The 21,935-nt window shown below is 38.5% G+C and overlaps 1 protein-coding gene across 5 annotated transcripts in view; it reads left to right on the top strand.

The window, feature by feature from the left end:
* SMG1 (SMG1 nonsense mediated mRNA decay associated PI3K related kinase) overlaps positions 1 to 21,935 on the top strand; it is a 95,679-nt gene that overhangs the window by 11,196 nt on the left and 62,548 nt on the right. For 2 of the 5 annotated variants that reach the window (XM_065924417.1, XM_065924418.1), the window contains exons 2-7: positions 12,530 to 12,588; positions 15,822 to 15,985; positions 16,496 to 16,651; positions 18,756 to 18,892; positions 20,007 to 20,065; positions 21,222 to 21,435. In XM_065924417.1, coding sequence (XP_065780489.1) covers positions 12,539 to 12,588; positions 15,822 to 15,985; positions 16,496 to 16,651; positions 18,756 to 18,892; positions 20,007 to 20,065; positions 21,222 to 21,435 — 780 coding nt within the window. In that variant the 5' untranslated portion in view covers positions 12,530 to 12,538. Of the gene's footprint in view, positions 1 to 12,529; positions 12,589 to 14,826; positions 14,920 to 15,821; positions 15,986 to 16,495; positions 16,652 to 18,755; positions 18,893 to 20,006; positions 20,066 to 21,221; positions 21,436 to 21,935 lie in introns of all 5 variants that reach the window. The other 3 variants (XM_065924419.1, XM_065924416.1, XM_065924415.1) reach the window with 3 other exon arrangements.

Raw genomic sequence — 21,935 nt, 5'->3', positions numbered from 1 at the left:
AGCGCTGAAGAATTGATGCTTTTAAACTGTGGTGTTGGAGAAGACTCTTGAGAGTCCCTTGGACTGCAAGGAGATCAAACCAATCAACCCTAAAGGAGATCAGTCCTGAATATTCATTGGAAGGACTGATACGAAGCGCTAATACTTTGGCTACCTGATGTAAAGAGCTGACTCATTGGAAAAGACCCTGATGCTGGGAAAGACTGAAGGCAGGAGAAGGGGATGACAGAGGATGAGATGGTTGGATGGCATCACTGACTCACTGGACATGAGTTTGAGTAAGCTCCGGGAGTTGGTGATGGACAGGGAAGCCTGGTGTGCTGCAGTCGATGGGGTCACAAAGAGTCGGACATGACTGAGTGACTGAACAACAAAGGAGAGGATGTGGCTGTTTCAGGAACAGCTCTGAAAAAGAAGTTCCAGTGCTTAGTTAGGGTTTACCGTACATGTTTTAGCACTGATTACAGGTAGTATGTTTCTTCACCAATTTGGTGTTAATAGTGTATTTCCAACCCCAGGATACCTAACACGATAGGTCCTAGAGGAGTTACTGGAGATGTTGGAAGGAATCAGGATTCATTTAAAAATCCAGCTGCTGTCTTAATGTAGTTGTGTTGGTAAAATTAAAAGTAAAACCAAGGATTTTAGGTTTCTCTTCAGTTCCCTTCAGTTCAGTCGCTCAGTCGTGCCCGACTCCTTGCGACCCCACGAATAGCAGCACGCCAGGCCTCCCTGTCCATCACCAACTCCCGGAGTTTACTCAAACTCATGTCCATCGAATTGGTGATGCCATCCAGCCATCTCATCCTCTGTTGTCCCCTTCTCCTCCTGCCCCCAATCCGTCCCAGCATCAGGGTCTTTTCCAACGAGTCAACTCTTCGCATGAGGTGGCCAGAGTATTGGAGTTTCAGCTTCAGCATCAGTCCTTCCAATGAACAGCCAGGACTGATCTCCTTTAGGATGGACTGGTTGGATCTCCTTGCAGTCCAAGGGACTCTCAAGAGTCTTCTTCAGCACCACAGTTCAAAAGCATCAATTCTTTGGCGCTCAGCTTTCTTCACAGTCCAACTCTCACATCCATACATGACCACTGGAAAAACCATAGCCTTGATCAGCCGGACCTTTGTTGGCAAAGTAACGTTTCTGCTTTTTAATATGCTGTCTAGGTTGTCTACCCCTTTCCTTCCAAGGAGTAGGCGTCTTTTAATATCATGGCTGCAGTCACCATCTGCAGTGATTTTGGGGCCCCCCAAAATAAAGTCGGACACTATTTCTACTGTGTCCTCATCTGTTTCCCATGAAGTGATAGGAGCAGATGCCATGATCTTAGTTTTCTGAATGTTGAGCTTTAAGCCAGCTTTTTCACTCTCCTCTTTCACTTTCATCAAGAGGCTCTTTATTTCCTCTTCACTACCATAAGGGTGGTGTCATCTGCATATCTGAGGTTATTGATATTTCTCCCGGCAATCTTGATTCCAGCTTGTGCTTCTTCCAGCCCAGCGTTTCTCATGATATACGCTGCATATAAGTTAATACACCTAAGGTTTCTCTTAGGTGTATTTATTTTTTAAGAGGGTTGAAGTGGGGCTCATGTGTCTAATTTGAGAATACCCTAAAGATATTTCTGGTAATGTCTCTGTTGAAAATCATGTGTGGAATATGAAATTCAGTGTTTTTTCCATGCTTGCTACTATATTTGAGATATGTGATAAGTGTTAAGGGGTGCATGTTAGAATATTGCTATTTTGTTGCCCAAATCATCGACTATGCCCAGGACTTGTAGAGTATACCATACCATTATGGCAGTAGAGCCTAACTCGATAATAGTTTTCTTTAAAAATACCTTTGTTGAAAAGGGTTTTAATGTAGATTTTTTTTTTGCACCCATGCTGTTGATTGCTAAATGTAATAGTCTGATCATGAGGCTGAATAAATGTCTTTTTTTTTTTTTTTTTTTAATGTGCTGTGTAAAGTTAGTCTACTCTAAAGACATTTTGATAAACTACCCCAACAGTGTGAAGTTAGAATTCCTTCAGGGTGATGCCAGGTTCCATTTGAAATTTATTTACAACCTGCTTGGTGGAGAAGCTGTTGTCTTCAGAACCTTGGTGTAGTTGAACTGACAGTTACTGTGTTGTGACCTGGAGTTCACCATTAAAAGGTCACCCATGCAAAGTCATGGAGGTTTTTTTTTTTGGTTATTAATGATTGTTGGCACATCCTATGCAATATATCTAAATTGAATTATGGTATCAGATAAAAGTTATAGATGGGAATGAAGCTTGTGTATCATCCATTATCATGTGTAATCAATAAAAGATTTAATACCCTCTTGAAAAAAAAATACCCTTTGTTGAATTGCATAATATTTATGTTTTCTTAAAAGCAGAGACATGACTTTGCCAACAAAGGTCCATCTAGTCAAGATTTTCCAGTAGTCACGTATGGATGTGAGAGTTGGACTGTACAGGAAGCTGAGTGCAGAAGAATTGATAGTTTTGAACTGTGGTGTTGGAGAAGACTCTTGAGAGTCTTTTGGACTGCAAGGAGATCAAACCAGTCAATCCTTAAGGAAATCAGTCCTGAATATTCATTGGAAGGACTGATGCTGAAGTTGAAACTCCAGTACGTTAGCCACCTGATGAGAAGAACTGACTCATTGGAAAAGACCCTGATGCTGGGAAAGATTGAAGCAAGGAGGAGAAGGGGACGACAGAGGATGAGATGGTTGGATGGCATAACTGACTTGATGGAAATACGTTTGAGCAAGCTCTGGGAGTTGGTGATGGACAGTGAAGCCTGGCATGCTGCAGTCCATGGGGTCACAAAGAGTCTGGCACGACTGAGTGACTGAACTGAGTACTTTGACTCTTTAAAATTTTTTGAAAATGAGTAGGCAATATGAGTAGGTTTCTTTCTGTACCCTGTCTAGGTTAATTCTTCCCAAGCTTAAAGTTCAGACACTAAGTGAAGTTTAGTTAGTGCTAAATAGTATCTGCATTCCTCAAAACTCAAAAGAACTCTAGGGCATGTAAATTATATTTCAATAAGTCAAACATAAAGGAAATAGTGTATTTCTTTACAGTAAAGGTGTAAAAATAAGTAAAAGACCATTGGGCTTCCCAGGTGGCACAGTGGTAAAGAATCTGGTAAATTCTTTACCGCTGGTAAATTCAGACACTAACAGTCTTTGATTTCACTGGAGAGTATCCAGTGTTACATTTTTGCTTTTCCATTGAAAAGGACTGTTAAATTTGGTCGGCAGTGTAAAACATGAAATATCAGATTATTAAAAATCAGTGGCCTTTTGTGTGCTCAGTGGTGTCTGACTCTTTGTGACCCCGTGGACTGGAGCCCACCAGGCTCCTCTGTCCGTGGAATTTTCCAGGCAAGGATACTGGAGTGGGTTGCCGTTTCCTCCTCCAGGGGATCTTCCCAACCCAGGGATCAAACCCACATCTCTTTAATCTCCTGCATTGGCAGGTGGATTCTTTACCACTGTGCCACCTGGGAAGCCTGATGGTCTTTACTTATTTTTATATCTTTACTGTAAAGAAATATGTAAAGAAAATAAAAAATGATCACCACAGTCAGGCTATCAATAGTTCCATCATCCCCTTCACCCCACACCCCCAAGTTTCCTTGTTCCCTTTTGTAGTCAACTTTTCCTAGTCCTTGGTAATGACTGGTCTTTTTTTCTCCCCCTATAATTTTGTCTTTTCAAGAATGTTACAAATAAGTTTTGGAAAAATTGTAGTAAAATACACATAAAATTTACCATTTTACAATTCAGTGGTATTAAGTACATTCACAGTGTGTGCAGCCGTGACCAACACCTAGTTCCAGAACTCCTTGTTATCCCAGATCGAAATCCAGTACCAATTAAGCAATCACTCCCAATTTTCCCCTCTCCCCACCCCCTTGCAACCATAAATCTCCTTTCTTTATAGATTTGTCTATTCTGGGCATGTCATATAAATGGAATCATGTAATATGTAGCCTATTGTGTCAGACCTCTTTGACTTAGTATAACATTTTCAGGGGTCATCTATGTGTAGTAGGTATGGCTGAGTAATCTTCCATTATATAGATTTACACATTTTGTTTATACATTCATTGTTTGATCTGCATTTGAGTTGCTGCCTTTTTGCTACTTTAAGTAGTATTGTGGTGGACATTGATGTGTAAGTTTTTATTTGAACACTTTGTTTTCAGTTCTTTGGGGCATATACTTGGGAGTCAATTGGAGTCGATTTGCTGAATCATGTGGTATTTCTCTGTTTAACTTTTTTTTTTTTTTCTGTTTAACTTTTTGAGGAAATGCCAAACTGTGTCTGAAGTGGGTTCTAGCATTTTATATTCTCATAAGTAATGTATGAGGGCTTCAAATTTTCCACCTCTCACAACTTTAGTTATTTACCAATTAATTTTTTGACTCTTCTGATGGGTGCTTTCTCTTTGTGGTTTTGATTTGCATTTTCCTCCAGGTGGCGCTAGTGTTAAAGAACCCACTTGCCAATGCAGGAGACATAAGAGGCTTCGATCCCTAGGTCAGGAAAATCCCCTGGAGAAGGGAATGGCAACCCACTCCAGTGTTCTTGCCTGGGAAATCTCAAGCCTGGTGGTCTATCATCCGTAGGGTCACAAAGAGTTGGACACAACTGAAGTGATTTAGTACCCTTTTGCCAGTGAAGTTGAGCAACTTTTCATGTGCTAATTGGCCATATGTATATCTTTGGAGAAATGTATCTATTCAGATCTTTTGCCCATTTTTAAATTTGATTGTTTTCTTGCTTAGTCATAAAGGAGTTTTTTATATACTAGACTCTTAAGAGATACATGATTTGCAAGTATTTCCTCTGGTTTTGTGAGTGGTCTTTTCACTTGATAGTATCCTTTGCACAGAAATGAGACTTGTAATATGCATATTAAGTAGGTTTAAAAAACTCCAAATTCATTTAAATGTACTACAGAATCCATCCCTTTCTATTACTGGGTTCTTTTTTTGTGTTACAAGACAAAGTTTTTACTTAAGTGAGCATAATGGATTTTGATCCAAGGTCGTCACCTAGTTTCCCTCCACTCTCCTTGCAGCATCATGCTGTTCTCCTTTCCCTATGAAAGGTGTGTGGTGTTAGATAATATAGTATGTCTGCCTTCAATGCTGACATCTCAAACTAGTGAACAAATTGAAGCTAGTATAGAACTACTAAAGTGCAAGCTAGTGTGGTACTCTCTCTGAGAGTAAAAGTTTAAAGTAAGTTTAAAGTTTAAAGAAGGTACTGAATCATAGGATTTCTTTTTTGCCCTGAAATCACAGAACATTTTATATTCCTAATTGGAATTTATACTAACAGTTCTTTTCTTTCTAGATTGTAAATTCCTAGGGAGTTGGAACTATCTTATTTAGTTCATCTTTTGGAGTTATTACTGTTAAGTGCTCTTGTAGAAAACAACCAAGAAAACATTGTTGATTTTTAATAGAACATACGGGAGAGGGAGTATGGGTTCTAGGTTGAATCTTGAAGAAAAATTAGTGCTGGGTTAAGTTAGGGGACTGCATTCTAGAGTAAAGAGGCCTCGATTGTGCGAAGAGGCAGTCATAGGAAATAATGTTTTGCTCTCTGGGCAATGGGAATACAGTGATAAGCAACACTGACAGGCTCCTACCCCTCTGGACTTTACAGTCTCCTGGCAGAACACAGTTAAATAAGCTTCTCCAATGGTGTAAGAGTTAAGGAACTGTTAAGTTTCGGGTAATACTTATATAACAGGGATTCCTAGTCAGTCTCAGGGGAATCAGAAACTTTGCAAAGGAAAGCTAAAGTTTAAAGGACATTGAAAGATTAATGAGGGCCAAGGAGAAGGCTGTTCCATGCAGACAGGCTTAGCAAGGTGACTGGGGCACTGAAAGAATGGGATGGATGGGGCACAGAATGTAAAAGGATTACAGGAGTGTGGAGAGTTAGCTGAAAAGGGAAGTAAGGGCCAGAAGATGATAATGGCAGTGGGAGGACATCACATTTGTGTTTTATTAGAATTGTTTTTGTTGCAGTGTGGGGAGAAATGGAATAGAGGTGAGAACTAGAGGTGGAAAACATACTATTAGGTAGGTGTAAATGTAATTACAGTTGCAGATTGTGAATTTTAAATCGTTTTAACTAGGCTCAGACACATCTTTATTTACCAAAATAGGAACCATTGCAGTCAACACATTTTTGCCAATGAGAAATAAGTTTGTTTATTCCTGTAGTGTAAAAATTTGGGATTTGATGAACTCCTGGAAAGTATTTTCTGCCTCCTGCTGGTTGTGGAAACATTTTCCCTGCAAAAAGTTGTTGTGATGCTTGAAGAAAGTGGTAGTTGTTTGGTGAGAGGTTAGGTGAAGATGGTGGATGAGGTAAAACTTCGTAGCCTTATTTGTTCAGCTTTTGAAGCGTTGGTTGTGCAGCACGCGGTCAGATGTTATGGAGAAAAAGTGGATCCTTTCTGTTGACCGATGCTGGCTGCGGGCGTTGGGGTATTTGGTGCATCTCATCAGTTTGCTGAGCTTACTGTCAGATGTAATGGTTTCCCTGGGATTCAGAAAACTGTAGTGGATCATACTGGCAGCAGACCACCAAGCAGTGACCATGACAGTTTTTGGTGTATGTTTGGCTTTGGAAAGTGCTTTGGAGCTTTCTCTTGGTTCAGCCACTAAGCTGGTCATTGCTGGTTGTCATATAAAATCCACTTTGCATCACATGTCCCAGCCCGATCGAGAAATGGTTCTTTGTTGTTGCGTAGAATAAAAGATGACACTTCAAAATGACAGTTTTTTATTTTTGGTCAGCTCATGCGACACCCACTTACCGAGCTTTTTCACCTTTCCAATTTGCTTCAAATGCCAAATGACCTTAGAATGGTTGATGTTGAGTTCTTTGGCAACTTCTTGTGTAGTTGTAAGAGGATCAGCTTTGATGATCTTCCCAATGGGTCATTGTCAACTTCTGGTGGCTGGCCACTGCACTCCTCATCTTCAAGACTCTAGTCTCCTTTGCACAACTTCTTGAATCACTGCTGCACTGTATATTCATTAGCAGTTCCTGGGCCACATGTGTTATTGATGTTGGGATGCCTCCGCTGCTTTATGGCACATTTTGAATTCGAATAAGAAAATCACTTGGATTTGCTTTTTGTCTAACATTATTTCCCTAGTCTAAAATAAATATAAACAGCTAGTTTGAGTCTACTTTGGCCTCCTGATTGGCCACCTGATGAAAGTATAAACTTTGGCTACCTGATGCGAAGTACTGACTCATTGGAAAAGACCCTGATGCTGGGAAAGACTGAAGGCAGGAGGAGAAGGGGACCACAGGATGAGACGAGCGGATGGCATCACCGACTTGATGGACATGAGTTTGAGCAAGCTCCGGGAGTTGTTGATGGACTGGGAAGCCTGGTGTGCTGCAGTCCATGGGGTCGGAAAGAGTCGGACACGACTGAACAACTGAACTTGACTGAAGCAGCTAGTAATAAGTCATTGGCAAAAAAACATAAAGCGAGAAATGTGCATTAAAATGATGTATAACATAACCACATTTAAGAAAGTGTTCTAATATCAAATGGCCAAGTTCAGCAGTATAAAACTGCAGTTTCTTTTGCACCAACATAATATGTCTGACCAAATAGTGCCATTTGTTGGAAAATGCCCACCGTTATTAAAGTGGGAGTTCTGGCAAGAAAGGAGCCAGTTGTTTTTGAGGCATTAGAACATTAGAAGTGCTTTTTTTGTTGTTGTTGTTAAACACTTGGGTATATAGGTCTGGATCTCAGAGTGCGCGTTTTTGATGGAGGCCTAGATTTGGGAGTCTGTGTCATACAGGTGATAAGTATTGCCATCAGCATAGTTTGCAGAAGAGATGAATAAAAGGCCTATGGTCAAGCTTTGAGAAACTCCAAGGCTTAGTGGTTTGGTAGAAGAGGCTGAGTAAGTCTTCAAAGGTGCCTGAAAAAGCAGAAGTGGAGAGGTAGGAAGAAATACAGAGTATAACATCCTATAGGAGAAGGCAGTGGCACCCCACTCAAGTACACTTGCCTGGAAAATCCCATGGAAGGAGGAGCCTGGTAGACTGCAGTCCATGGGGTCTCTAAGAGTCGGACATGACTGAGCGACTTCACTTTCACTTTTCACTTTCATGCATTGGAGAAGGAAATGGTAACCCACTCCAGTGTTCTTGCCTGGAGAATCCCAGGGACCGGGGAGCCTGGTGGGCTGCCGTCTGTGGGGTCACACACAGTCGGACACGACTGAAGCGACTTAGCAGCAGCAGCAGCAGCAGCAGCAGCAACATCCTATAAGCCACAGGAAGGAAATAATCTAGTTACTTTGAATTATCAGGATCTGAGCCCGGGTTTATTATAAGGATTTTAAAAAGAAGTTTTCATTCAGCCCACTTCATTCCTCTGTAAGGCACCTTTGTGCAGGCTGTAGCCTGCTGAGCCCTGCTCAGTAGCCTTGTAAAAGCCTGCTGTGAGAGGGTAAGGACCAACCTGAGATATATCTTGCTCTTAGGAACCTAGAGGTCTCAGTTGGTTTTGCCAAAAGGGATAGAACAGAAGTTGGATGGGTGTAAACAGAGGAACTAATAGAGGTAAAGAAATAAAATGGGGAGGAGAGACAGTTTTGTTTGACCGCAAAGAGCAAAGGCAGATTGGTTGGTTGGAGGGATGTGGAATTGATGGAGTTTTTGTTTTTTTGTGTGTGTATGTGTTTTTAATTTGTTTTTATATTTTTAAGTGGGAGATATTAGAAAATTTTACATGTTTAAGAAAATTCAGTTTGGTGGAAAATGTCGAGTCCACAGGAGAAAGATTATTTGAAAAGTTACAAGAAGGTGGAAATAGATGGAGTCCCATAAAGTTCTAGAGTTGAGTGCGTGTGTGTTCTCGTATCTTTATTTTTCCTCTTGGTCGAGTAGAGAGAATGTTAGAGAAGGGAGGAGAGGGGGTAGGGAATTTAGGAGAGTGTTTTGGAATCTGAAGAGAATGGGGAACAGATAGTGCATGTGGAAGATGAACTTTGGAAGAACCTGGGATTGTAGTACTTACTGATGGATGATGGGTAATTGATAATTGGATTTATGCAGGATTAGGATTTTGCCAGGCTGGTGTGAGGGAAATATTAAGGGAATCTAAGGGAAGAGTTACTGAAGTGAAAGACCATGAAATGTAAACTGATTAAAGGAGGAAGTTCAAAAGAAGGTACTTGGATTGGGAAAAGTAGAGAAAGTCATAGGAATTAATGTTACTAAAAACCTTTATAGTGATACAGAGAAAATGAGAATAGAGAGTTGTCAAAAGCAATGCAAGTCGTCAGGGGGCATTGAGCAAGATGAACTGAAAAACTTTCGGGGTTTGAAAGACAAGTAACCACCAGTGGCAGTTGCTACTTTGGCAGGAACGGTTTCTGTGGAGCACTTTGGAGCATTCAGGGTGTGACTCTGGTTTCAGCAAGTTGAAAAGTGAGTGAAGGCAAGGATGATAATTTTTTTCCCAGAGGTTTGGCTATGAAAAGTCTATCTATACAATTAGCTTTAGAAGGATGTATTAGCTTTAGAAAAAAGAGAGATGCTTTTTTTTTTTTTTTAAGAGGAAAGACCTGAGTGTGTGTATTTGTTGATGATATGATGAGCAGTAGGAAAGTTGGAGATATAAGGCATACCTCAGAAGATATGGGGATGTATGGATTCAGAGGGTTCTGTAGATAGGAGGTTTACTTGTTCCATTGTGTGAGTGTGATGGGAAGAAAGGCTTGGTGTGAGACCCAGGTAAACTTGTGGATTGTTGGAAGGAGGTTGGCAGGCAGTGGTGGAGTGTTAAAGAACTTAAACTGAGTTTACATTCTTACTCTGCCTTTAATTAGCTGATTAGCTGTGCTGCTTAAGGTCACTTAAGGAATTTTTATCAGTGGTAGTACTGGGGGAAAGAGAAAGGTGCAGAAAGTTTGACAGCTGTTTTGGAAAAGCAGAGAACCCCAGCTAGAGAGTCATGGGCAGCAATGAAGACTCAGTTGTAGGCAGAGAGCTACATAGGAGTGGTGTATTCAACAACGTTTACACTGAAGACAAAGTGTAGATGCACATGAAGCAGAGGTTGAAATCTAATGGAGTACCCACGTAGTTACTTACTTTGTCCTTTTTGGTTAATAATATGGCTTAGAGGTCTGTCAAATAGATGGTGTTTGAGATTCCTTGGAACGGATATAAACTATAGTGAAGTTGAAAACTATGTTTTGCTAAAGATATTACATAAAAACAAAATTTACAACCTTTTAAATTTTGCATTAGAGCATATTCAATGATTTTAAGTATAGGTGCAGAGTTAGAAGGAACATGTCCATAAGACCACCCTTACTTCTGATAGCAGTTGCAAGTTTGGGGGTCCTCTAGACCACTCTTGGGTTGGATAATTCACTAGAAGGACTTAAAGACTCGTTGAAAGCTGTTATATTCGTGGTTGCAGTTTATTGCGGCTAAAGGATACAGATTAGAATCAACCAAGGGTAAAGGTACATAGGACAGAGTCTCAGATACTTCCAAACTCTGAGCTTCTCCCTGTTTGTGGGTATTGATTTGTGATAATACGTATGGAATGTTACCAAACATGGAAGCCCAGCCCAACCTTGGTGTCCAGAGTTCTCATGGGGTCCATGATCAATTGCCCACATGCATGAACTTAGGTTTCCAGCCCTACTAAAGGTTGAGTTGATCCATGTGACTCAGAGGCCTCACCATAGATCCCATAATTTTACTTTCTGGTGTGACCCAAAGTTTCCAGGTGGACAGGGACACTCTTACTAGGCATTATATTCCAAGAGTTTAGACTTCTTCCAGAAGTTGAGGGGTAAACTCAGGCCTCTCTTTGGGCAAGGTGAAATTCTTTACACTTTTACAACAGTAGTTAAATATATTTTTGTGTTTCGAGACTGCAAAAACTAATTAGTTAAGGTTTGATTGATATTAAAAGTTGATTACTAAAGAACCCATAAATAGGTAATTAAAATTTGGTTTTTAATACTTAATTCTTATTAAGTACCTACGGAAGTTTCATCAAGAAGTATTAACTTAATATTTCATTATAGTAAAACTGAGGTAAACTCATTTATAATTTTTAATTTTGGCTTGATGGTTCAATTCTGTTTTATTAAATTTGAACTTACTATTTTCTCCTGTGGCATTTCATATAATGAAGTCCCTGAGCCTCCCAACTTAATTTTTTAGCCACAGATTCATATTTTAGAGCAGTGTCTCTCATGTGAAAGTGTGATGTACTCAAGTCTCAGAGTTATGCATAGTTTCACCTTTTCTCTTACACTTTTTTTTTCCATTTATTTTTATTAGTTGGAGGCTAATTACTTTACAGTATTGTAGTGGTTTTTGTCATACATTGACATGAATCAGCCATGGATTTACATGTGTTCCCCATCCCAATCCCCCCTCCTACCTCCCTCTCTACCCCATCCCTCTGGGTCTTCCCAGCGCACCAGGCCCGAGCACTTGTCTCATGCATCCAACCTGGGCTGGTGATCTGTTTCACCCTAGATAATATACATGTTTCGATGCTGTTCTCTCGAAACATCCCACCCTCGCCTTCTCCCATCTCTTAACACTTTTTTGAAAGTATGTCTGAATCCAGGTGAGTAAGAGACATCACAGGGATAACCTTGAATTTATTTTTAAAAGGTAAATTTTTAGGGGTATGAACTGTTAGTATGAGAAACAGCATATTCTGCAACTTCTTTGTGACAGTGATGCTCTCTATCTTTGAGTGTCACTGCTTCAGATAATTAACGCATTCCCACCTCATTGGCTTTAGTGCAGATCTCATTTCCTGCTTGATCCTCATTACAAATTAGATCTCACCATTAGAGTGAAATCCCTTAATAAGCCTAGTTAAAAACAGCTTGAAGCAATATCAGGCTTTTTCTGGGCACCACTAGGTGTGGTGTTTGCATCAAGTCATTTTGGGGTGCTTTATGGAAATATTTTCTGATAGAGAGTTCCCTGACTTCACCTTTCCAGGCTGGTTTTTTCCCCCCTCCTTAGTTGCTTTTCATGATGCTTACAAGAACTGGACTATAAAACCACATTTAGGGGTGACATACTATCCCTAACACTCGGTAGGTTGTTGATGTGAGATCTCAGGGCTTGGGTCAATGAAAATGAATAATCTCTCTGATTTATTACATTTTCTGTATATTGATAATAGGTAACTAAAATGAATGGTAACTGTATTTGCATGTGATTTGTATGTTATAGTTAACATTTAAATTCTCTTTGGTTCTAAAAATTTTTTCACTGCCACCTCAAGCCTCTGTCCTCTAAGGCAGAGAGTGGCATTCCATCTCAGTTTTTGCTTCAGCATATGAACCCTAGAAGGCCATAGTGCAACTAAAAGCACCTAACCCATGAATGATATTTGCTTCATGTTTGGAAAACAAATGTTTTAACCCACTGTCCTCACTAATATTGTAACTACTGTCTTACAGATTGACTTGATGCAAAAACATCACAAAGGCTCCATATTATACAGTATGCGATTTTTGAGGTATGAGCTTTAGAAACTTACCTCTCATGTGGCATGTACATCAGGCTTTAACTTCAGTTTAATCATTTTGGGGAATTTATGCATTTCTTTTTTTTCCCTCTCTCTCTATAATATTTTTAGAGTATTAAAAGGGCCGTGGAGGTATTTTTGGGTCCTAGCTAGGATACTTAGTCTTAACAAATACATTTTCTTTTATCACTAAATTGAGATACTAATTCTGGCAGATGATAGTTTTTTCAGCCCTTACAACTAGCTTAACATTTATGCCTGCCTCTTTGAGTTCAATCTGCATTTTCTTTTTAGTGCCCTTTGATTGCCTCATTTTAAGTGCTTATTTCCATTCTTAACAGTTTTCTATTTATTGGACTGCAATGATCTTGTTGATGCTCACTGCCTGATACTGACTTTTTGAGAACTAAGCTGTCTAGATCTTATAAAAAGAAAGATTTCATATAAGTGCTGAACCATTTTGTGTCTTTGGGTTCAGAATATCTATAAATTGAATTTTGGTTAGAAGTAGTTTGATTGGTTTGTATTAAAAAACCTGGCAACCAGGGAGTTTTTAGACATTTCTGAGACAGTAGTTCTACTCTAGTGAATTTTTCACTATATTTCTGAAAACTCAAATTCTGGGGAGAAAAGTCTCTGTGTTTATTTGTGTATATACTAATGAGATTTTATTTCTAACAAATTGGGAGATTTGTTCTGTTTTTTTGTTTGTTTAGTTTTGTATGATTCCTAAGTAGAAATGAATTTCTTTTCTTGGTAGTAGTGGATTGCTTAATTTTTTCAGTGAAGAAGTTAAAATCAGTTTATTGTATGCTGAGTATAAAAACTTCTTTTGATCATATTCATTTATACATTAATGATTTATATTTATCTGTTAGACTGGAAACCTTGAGTATATTTAGTATTATGGACCTACTGACTTTGAGTGTACCTTGTAAGCTAAGTATTTCTTAAGAACTTATCTTTCATAAGCCTTATAAAAACATCACGTATAGGCATTATCCCCATTTTATGCAACAGACATCAGAGGCTTGGAAGTTAACTTCCTTGTGTAAAGTCACAGGTACCTTTCCAGTGCTGGAGCTGAGATTTGAGCCTAGATCTTTTTTTAACCCATATTCTCTGTTGCCTTGTGTTTACTGCTGTCATCAGAAAAAGATACAAATATTTAACTCTTCATAGTAAGAGTAGTATATGTAATCTATATTAAGCATAATGGACACTAGAAATCCAGAATATTTTAATATTTATTTAAATATTGATAAGACTGTAATTATCTTGATGTTTCAGGATTGTTTTATTAATCATTTGCTAACAGTTTCCTTTTCCAGGTTGTTAGGTGCCATACATACAGACAAGTTTAAAGTCTGCCCACATCATTAAAGCTTATAGATTCTCTTGTTTTTCAATTCCTTTTTAGAAGTTAATGGTATGTTACGGTTTATTATAGGTGCTCCTTGAGTATGCTACTTTTAGATACATGGGGCAGGTCATTATGTAAGTTTAAGGAGTTCTTATGCTTCATTTAGTGGTAAAGGCATTTCAATGCTTGTAGACTTACTACACTTAGACAGTATCCTCATACCTTTTTTAAAAATTCCATAGATTTTATTTTTTCTTATGTTGGAAGCTCTAAGCTTTGTTGAGTGAACTCTGAATGTTTGAAGAATATACTTCATTATGGAACCTTAGTTATACGTTTAGTTAGTATGCTAGTGTTATGAATTTTTATTAAGTTTCAGATTCAGAGCCTTTAGGAATAATTTAGACTTGTGTGCCATGGAGGTGTCCCAAGTTTAATTGAACCTATTTGTCTACATTCTGTATTAACAATGGTTGCAGTAGGTTCAGATCAGGATGTCTGAGCCTATGCAACTTTTTCATATTTAGTATTGTTGTGGATGGGGACAAGGAAAGGATGGTAAACTCTAAATAAAATACACAGACACTGTGTCCTTTTTTATACATGGGGAGGGGAACGGGGTTGAGAAACAGCTAAGTTTCTGCTCTTGCCAGTGTCCTTAATGTCCCTAGATAATGTCACCAAAAAATTATGGTGCAGAAGGCGTTTTAGTAAGTATCATAAGAATGATTTTTTCCCCCCCAAGAAGGTCGTTCCTCTCCGAAGAAATAGCAATATTAGAGGAGCATTTTTCTTCATATTTTTCATGTGTTACCATAGAGTAGTTAGTGTTGTCTTATATATCTTGATACTTTATTTCTTGATAGTTGATTGAAGAAAGAATAAGGTTCATGAGAAGTTGCAGAGTTGAGCTTCCTATTTTACTGGTAGGGCCACTGGGGCCTAGAGATGATCCTTAGGTAAGCATACTGATTTTACCTGGGGGCTGTGCCACTTGTTTATTAATACCCAGATATCTGGGATTATTCTAGGTAGCATTTGAATTTTAAATAGATTATGGACTGCAACCTTCAGCTTTATTGGATTCTTGGATACCTTGCTTTTATTTTCCTCACTTTTTATAATTTTAATAGATATTATTTTTTAATTGACTCAGTCTTTATTGTTAATAGATATTGCTTGTATAAAGAATATCTATTAATAATGAAGTCCTCAGTATTGCCATAATCTTATTTTTCAGCTGTGTTCTTTTCTAATACCCTACTGAGCATGCTTTCGAATTTCATTCTGTAATCTATTTTCCCACCAAATAATGAAGCTACGAATTTAGGTGAGAGAGACAGAGTGCCACATTGCCGTTAGGCAGTAGTTTAAAAATAATTTGGTAACACTTTGCTCCTGCCTGATATGTTGCCAGTGTTTTTTATTTTTATGACTGAGAAGACTAATTTTCCACTGGTTAACCTTCTTACGAGAGAAGGCGATTTAGAAACAACTATCCCTTTTATCAAGTCACGTGAAAAGAACCCTGGACCATGGTGACCAGCTACCTCAGTTTGCCTGGGAGTTCATAGGACTTGGAACTTGCAGTGCTAAAACCAGTTTAGGTGCTGAGTTGGCCACCCTATTTCTGAAAGTCATTCATATTTCTGAATGAATCTTTAGATAGTAGCAGAGACTGAAAAGCTGGTGTTTCACCCATTGACACCCTCTTCCTAGTTGAAAGACTTCTTATTAGATGTTGGAGTGCTTTTGTATAATAGCAAGGAGAAGATAGAGGCTTGTATAGAAGAAAGATTTATGGTTTGGGTTATCAAAATGTTTTTTAAAGTTGTAACTTTATACCCTTCTCTCTTTGCAGAACTGATAGTGCATCAGCCGACCCAGATAATTTAAAATACTCTTCATCCAGAGATAGGGGTGGGTCTTCCTCTTATGGACTGCAACCTTCAAATTCAGCTGTGGTGTCTCGGCAAAGGCATGATGATACCAGAATCCATGCTGACATACAGAATGACGAAAAGGGTATATATTATATATTTCCTTATTGCCAGAGGCATGCTTTTGTGTGTATGTGTGTTTTTTAAACTACCTACTTCTCCTTTTCCTCCTTCCCTTTCTTTCCCTCTCCTCCCTTCTTTTCTTCTAATGTGTTTAAAAATATAATTATTAAACACAGTGCTGTTCTTGAAACATTTTTTTGAAAGTTTACCCCTTACTTGTAAATTTAAATATACTTTTTACACATGCAGTAAAATATATAAGTGCAATTTTCTTCCCTCCAAAATATAGTATTATCACTGAGGCTAAAGTCTTTCCTGACTACTGTCTCTCCTCTGGACTTCTAGAAAGTTTTATAGTGCAAAATCTGATCTTCCACTGAAGATAACAAAATGAAATCAAGGCGTGCATCACAGGGATAGAGTAGAAGCAAAGGCTGGTTGAGCTGCAGATTGAGTCAGAAGGACCTGAACTATCAGGAATTGGAATGAAACAAAGAGCCCATTGAAATAATGTAAATGTTGCTGTTTTTAGGTGGCTACAGTGTCAATGGAGGATCTGGGGAAAATACTTATGGTCGGAAGTCGTTGGGGCAAGAGCTGAGGGTTAACAATGTGACCAGCCCTGAATTTACCAGTATTCAGCATGGCAGTCGTGCATTAGCCATCAAAGACATGAGGAAATCACAGGGTAAGACTGGGTGACCTGGGACCAACGCACATGCCTCCACTGAGACATCTCCTAAATGCCTCGTTTCATACCAGTGCCTTGCGCATCTGTGACTTGGTCAGCTTACTGAGTTGAGAAACGTGTGTCGGTGATAATTGTTTGCATTCTTTTATCTCTCAACTGTTCCCTAACATAAATTTCTACCAGAAAGGTTTTTCATACTTTAAAAAGAATTCTGTTAAAGTAAGGAGACTGGATAAGATTTTTAAGAAAGGATTTTCCTGGTTACAGTATTATATTGAACATTTAGTGTATAATAGACTCTTGTGCAGCAAGTCCTTCAACTCTAGGGTGAGGGTAGGCCCCTAGAGTTCTAGAGTTCTGGTTAACTCTAGTAAAGGGACTGGGCCCTTTTCTAAAGTTAAACACACAGTTAGTGCTTCTTGCTTTAATAACACAAGCCTCACTGAATGGGTAAAGTATCTTGAACGTTCATAGGATTGTTAGAGGTAATGGGTTTTTTTCTGAAAGAGAAGTTTATTTTATTGGTAAAGCTGATTAGGAAGTCAAGATTTCTGATTTATACACTTTGTTGGATATAATTACTGTTTGGACCTTTACTTTATAACCATTTTTTTCCCAATGAGGAGTGTGTGTGTGTGTTGTGTATCTTGGTGAACATTTTTGATTAGAGCTTTTTTTATTTTGCATGCAGCTTTAAAAAAAAGAAATGATTTCTTTTAGATAAAATTTTCTAAAGTGGAATAATTAAGTCATAGGCTGAAACATCTCTTCAGAGTATTTGCAGTCTTAGGAGTTAGGTCTGGTAGAGTTAGGAGGTGACTCTAAAGCTAGTTTAGTCTAGCTCCCCCTCGCAGGCTCAGAGTTATACAGTTTGCTAGTGGCAGCATTGTAAATACAGCCTAGATTTCTTGACTGGTAACCTACAGACATTTTTAGCAGTCATCCTTGCTGACTCTGTGGGCTAAGGCTTTTTAAAAAATCTTATTCCTTCTCTCAGATGTTATAATTTCTTTTATTATCACTTTTCCTTTCATTCCTTAGAAATGGAACTGTCAGACCGTTTAATGTGGTTTGTGTTAATGTACATTCATTAATTATGATGAATTGCACAGTCGAAAATTTAAAAAGAAAAATTTAACACTTTATTTAAAGCCATCTTGGTTAGTAGTGTTCAGCATTGTTTGAGCATTCCTGCTTGTTCTTGTCATTAAATAATGAAAGAAAAGTTTTGATTTGCCACTTTCCTTGTGGTGGCATGCCTTGCACATGGGAGGTGGTAATTAGACATTTGTTGAACTGAATGTATGACTACAGTTCACCAAAACTTTGTTTTTGAAAACTGATGATGTAACAAGAGGCTCCCCTCCAGTGGGAGACCTAGGTGAGAAAGAAGCATGTAACCTCTTTTTGCCTGATGGTGACTTTATCTCTAAACCTGTTGAAGTTTCTTACCTGTGCTCTTTACCTGGGTGTTGAAGACAGTTTGGAACAGATCTGAAGAGAATAATTTCTAAGCCTTTCTTTTTTCTCTGTCAATTGGTTCTCTGGAATGAGGTATCTGTGTAGGTTTGTATTTTTTGAGGATCTGCGGTGTGCCTGGCAGTCTGCTGGGACTGGGTTTACAGTGATGAACAGAAGTGTTATGGCCGGGCTTCCCTGGTGGTTCAGTGGTAAAGAATCCACCAACCAGTGCAGGAGACATGGATTTGATCCTTGGTCTGGGAAGATTCCATGTGCTGTGGAGTGGCTAAGCCCTTGCGCCACAGCTGCTGAGCCTGTGCTCTAGAGCCCGGGAGCCGCAAGCGCGGAGCCCACGTGCTGCAGCGACCAAGACTTGCAGCCCTAGAGCCTCAGCTCCACCGAGAGGCCCCGTAATGAGAAGCCCGAGTCACCTCTGCCCTCCGAAACCAGAGAAAAAGCCCCTGTGGCAGCAAAGACCCAGCTCAGCCAAAAATAAATAATTATAAAAAAAAAGTTACAGGACTTGCATTCATTAAGCTTTGTTTTAATTGTCTGGTGGACTGTGATTATTTAATATACTTTAAAATATTTGGGCTATTAAGTTTCTGTGCTGATTCATCCTCAGTGTTTATGTTCACAGAGCGATCGATGTCTTATTCTGATGAGTCTCGACTGTCGAATCTTCTTCGGAGGATCACCCGGGAAGACGACAGAGACCGAAGACTGGCTACTGTAAAGCAGTTGAAAGAATTTATTCAGCAACCAGAAAATAAGCTGGTCAGTGTAGTATGTTTCGAAATATTGATCAGTTTTGCATATCCATAGTACACTAGATAACGTTATCTGAAGTAGTTTAAGGAGGGAAAAGGTTTGTTTCTAAGGAAAAATAATAGGGAATTCCAGATTATTTGGCCTATATTATGATCATCTTGAACTTAATGCCCCTAATGTGTAATTTAGCCACAAATGTTGGATCTGTGTTGGTTCCTTCTGTGATAAAGTACTTTTGACCTTTTACATATTTATTCTGTTGTCCTTGGAACTTTTTTATCCTGTGTTCTGGGACAGAATATCTCTCTGTTTTCATAAGTGAAACTGGAGTACGAGGTACATAATTTGCTCATGGGTAAGTTTGGTCTGGTGGCCAGGGCTAAATAAATGGAAAAACTCTTTAAAGTACAGGAGGGGAAAAAAAAAAAGTACAGGAGGGAGTTCCCTGGTGGCCTGATGGTTAGGATTCTGGGCTTTCATTGCCTTGACCTGGGTTTGGTCCCTGGTTAGGGAACTGAGATTCTGCACGCTCCTTGGCCTGGCCAGAAAAAAGGATTGACGTACAGGAGCAGTTACAAGTTTCTTTGCCCTACAACTAAGTCTCCTACTGTTAAGAACATGATGCAGAACAGGAGAAAGTTAATGAAAATGGTATAGTGAGTCAGATGACATTTGGTTCAAAGCTTGTTTCCTCCAAGTCCCCCTGCCTGATTTTATTATGAAAAATATAAAATACACAGGAAATTGAAAGAATTTTATAGTGAATATCATAGCATCTAAATTCTGTCATTAACACTTTAACACTTTATGACTTTATCATATATGTCTCTACCTCTTCTATCCATCAGTCCACCTGTTGTTTTAAAAATGCATTTCAGAGTAAATAAAAGAGTTGTTGGTTTTTCCCCCATTGATGATCATGGCTGTATATTTCCTATGGGTAAGTTTCTTTCAGAATCTGAAAGGAAACTTATGACCCTCCTGAAATAATTGGGACCTGGGAATAATAAGAAAAGTAAGGTGTGGTCCGGTTACAGTTTGGAGGGAACCAGAAGTAAGAAGTACATAATGTTATTCTTAAAAGTATAGAAATCTGAAGTTTTTATTAATTTTTTTTAAGGTGCTAGTTAAGCAATTGGATAATATCTTGGCTGCTGTACATGATGTGCTTAATGAGAGGTAAGTAATTTAAGAGAAATTTTAAAAGTATACAGGAAGACAAACTTATTGACTTCATTTATAACATATTTAATGTTGCACTAGGTTCTCTTGCCATCTTTTCTTGTGTTAAAGTATTTAAACCTTAATTACCACTGAAATAGAATCCAGGTGGGTTATAGTCTGTAGGGGTGCAGAGAGAGTCAGACAGGACTTAGCAAATGAGCGCGCGCACACACGAAACCCGCTTGAAAGGGAGAGCCTTTTTTCTTTTTTAATTTGTCAACATGACTAAATAATTGAGCACCGACTTGTAGAATGACATAAACTCTGAATGCAAGCGGGAATGAATCCAATTAACTTTTGGAAACTAGAGCATTTTGAAACTGCTTAGAGATGAGGTGAAAGGGAGTGTCCTTTGGGCAACAGTGGATTCAAGCCATCTAGTCTCCAGGGCTGCTGGGGTTCCTCAGAGGACTGCAGTCATGGAAAGCATCCAAAACTCAACTCAGGAGGTCATCTTACTGCTTTTTGACGGTTTTATTTTGTATAGTTACTCACTAATATAATACTTAAATCAGTGTTAATCTTCTAAGTTTATTATATTTAACTATTACTGTTCCCTATTTTATAGTCCTCAGATACTATTACAGGGAATATAATTATTCGTATAGTAATTTTATCTGATCCCTGGGTTGGGAAGATCCCCTGGAGAAGGAAATGGCAACCCACTCCAGTATTCTTTCCTGGAAGATCCCATGGATGGAGGAGCCTGGCAAGCTACAGTCCACAGGGTTGCAAAGAGTTGGACACGACTGAGTGACTTCACTTTGTTTGATCACTTGTTGCTGCCTTTTTCTATGAATCAGTTAGTATAGTTTGAGATGAAATTCGAAGTCTGAATTTTAGTATATTTAAACCTTTCTTTACTATTTGTAAATAATCGATTCTAAAATAAAAGAAAATTTAAAGTTTTAACAAAGGTACTTTGGGCACGACAGGAGAGAGAAGATAGAATACTTAGAATGGATAAAACTTAAACCTTTTGTGTAGTCTGAATAAAAATTAAATCATTTAAGACATTCTGTTGTGAGATATGTTATTCTTGTCATCTGTGAAAGCTTAAGCCTCTTGTGTATTTGTTTGTTTTGTTTTGTTTGCATTAAAATAAACACAGTAGCAAATTGCTTCAGGAGTTGAGACAGGAGGGAGCTTGTTGTCTTGGCCTTCTTTGTGCATCTCTGAGCTATGAGGCTGAGAAGATCTTCAAATGGATTTTTAGCAAATTTAGCTCATCTGCAAAAGATGAAGTTAAACTCCTCTACTTATGTGCCACCTACAAAGCACTAGAGACTGTAGGAGAAAAGAAAGCCTTTTCATCTGTAATGCAGGTAAGAATGTGGAGGATGGGGGAGTGATGATGTGCTTGGTAAGAACGTTGTCTTTAACACATCTTTGGTGGAGTGCTTGAAGAAAGGAATCTTAGGGTAGGGGTTATCTACTGATAGTACATGTAATGTAAATAAAATTCCTCTTTCTGAATTTGAGTAAAGAATATAAAGAATACACTTTATAGGTAGATTTAAAATAAGTTACTTAAAATTTTATGTCTTCATTTTTTAGAAACTTTCTTTTGAATTTGCCTAGTACTAGAATCATTTACAGATTTGGACATTGGAGCTGCATGAGGAAAGCCAGGTCAAAGAGGGCTTCGAATTTTTTGAGGGAGATAAAAATTAAACATCACAACTTACTTTGGGGTTTTTTTAGGTTTGATAATGTTAAAAATTATTATTCCAAGTTATATAAAATAATTGCCTATCTGAATTATTAAAAGATGATTCCCAATTTATTTTTGAGCCAAGTTATAAGTAATTAAATTTTTGTTGTT

The sequence above is a fragment of the Muntiacus reevesi genome, chromosome 2, assembly GCF_963930625.1.
Source record: "Muntiacus reevesi chromosome 2, mMunRee1.1, whole genome shotgun sequence".
In the NCBI taxonomy this organism is placed as follows: Eukaryota; Metazoa; Chordata; class Mammalia; order Artiodactyla; family Cervidae; genus Muntiacus; species Muntiacus reevesi.
The sequence above is the reverse complement of the archived record's forward strand: the minus strand, read 5'-3'. Positions and strand labels throughout refer to the sequence as shown.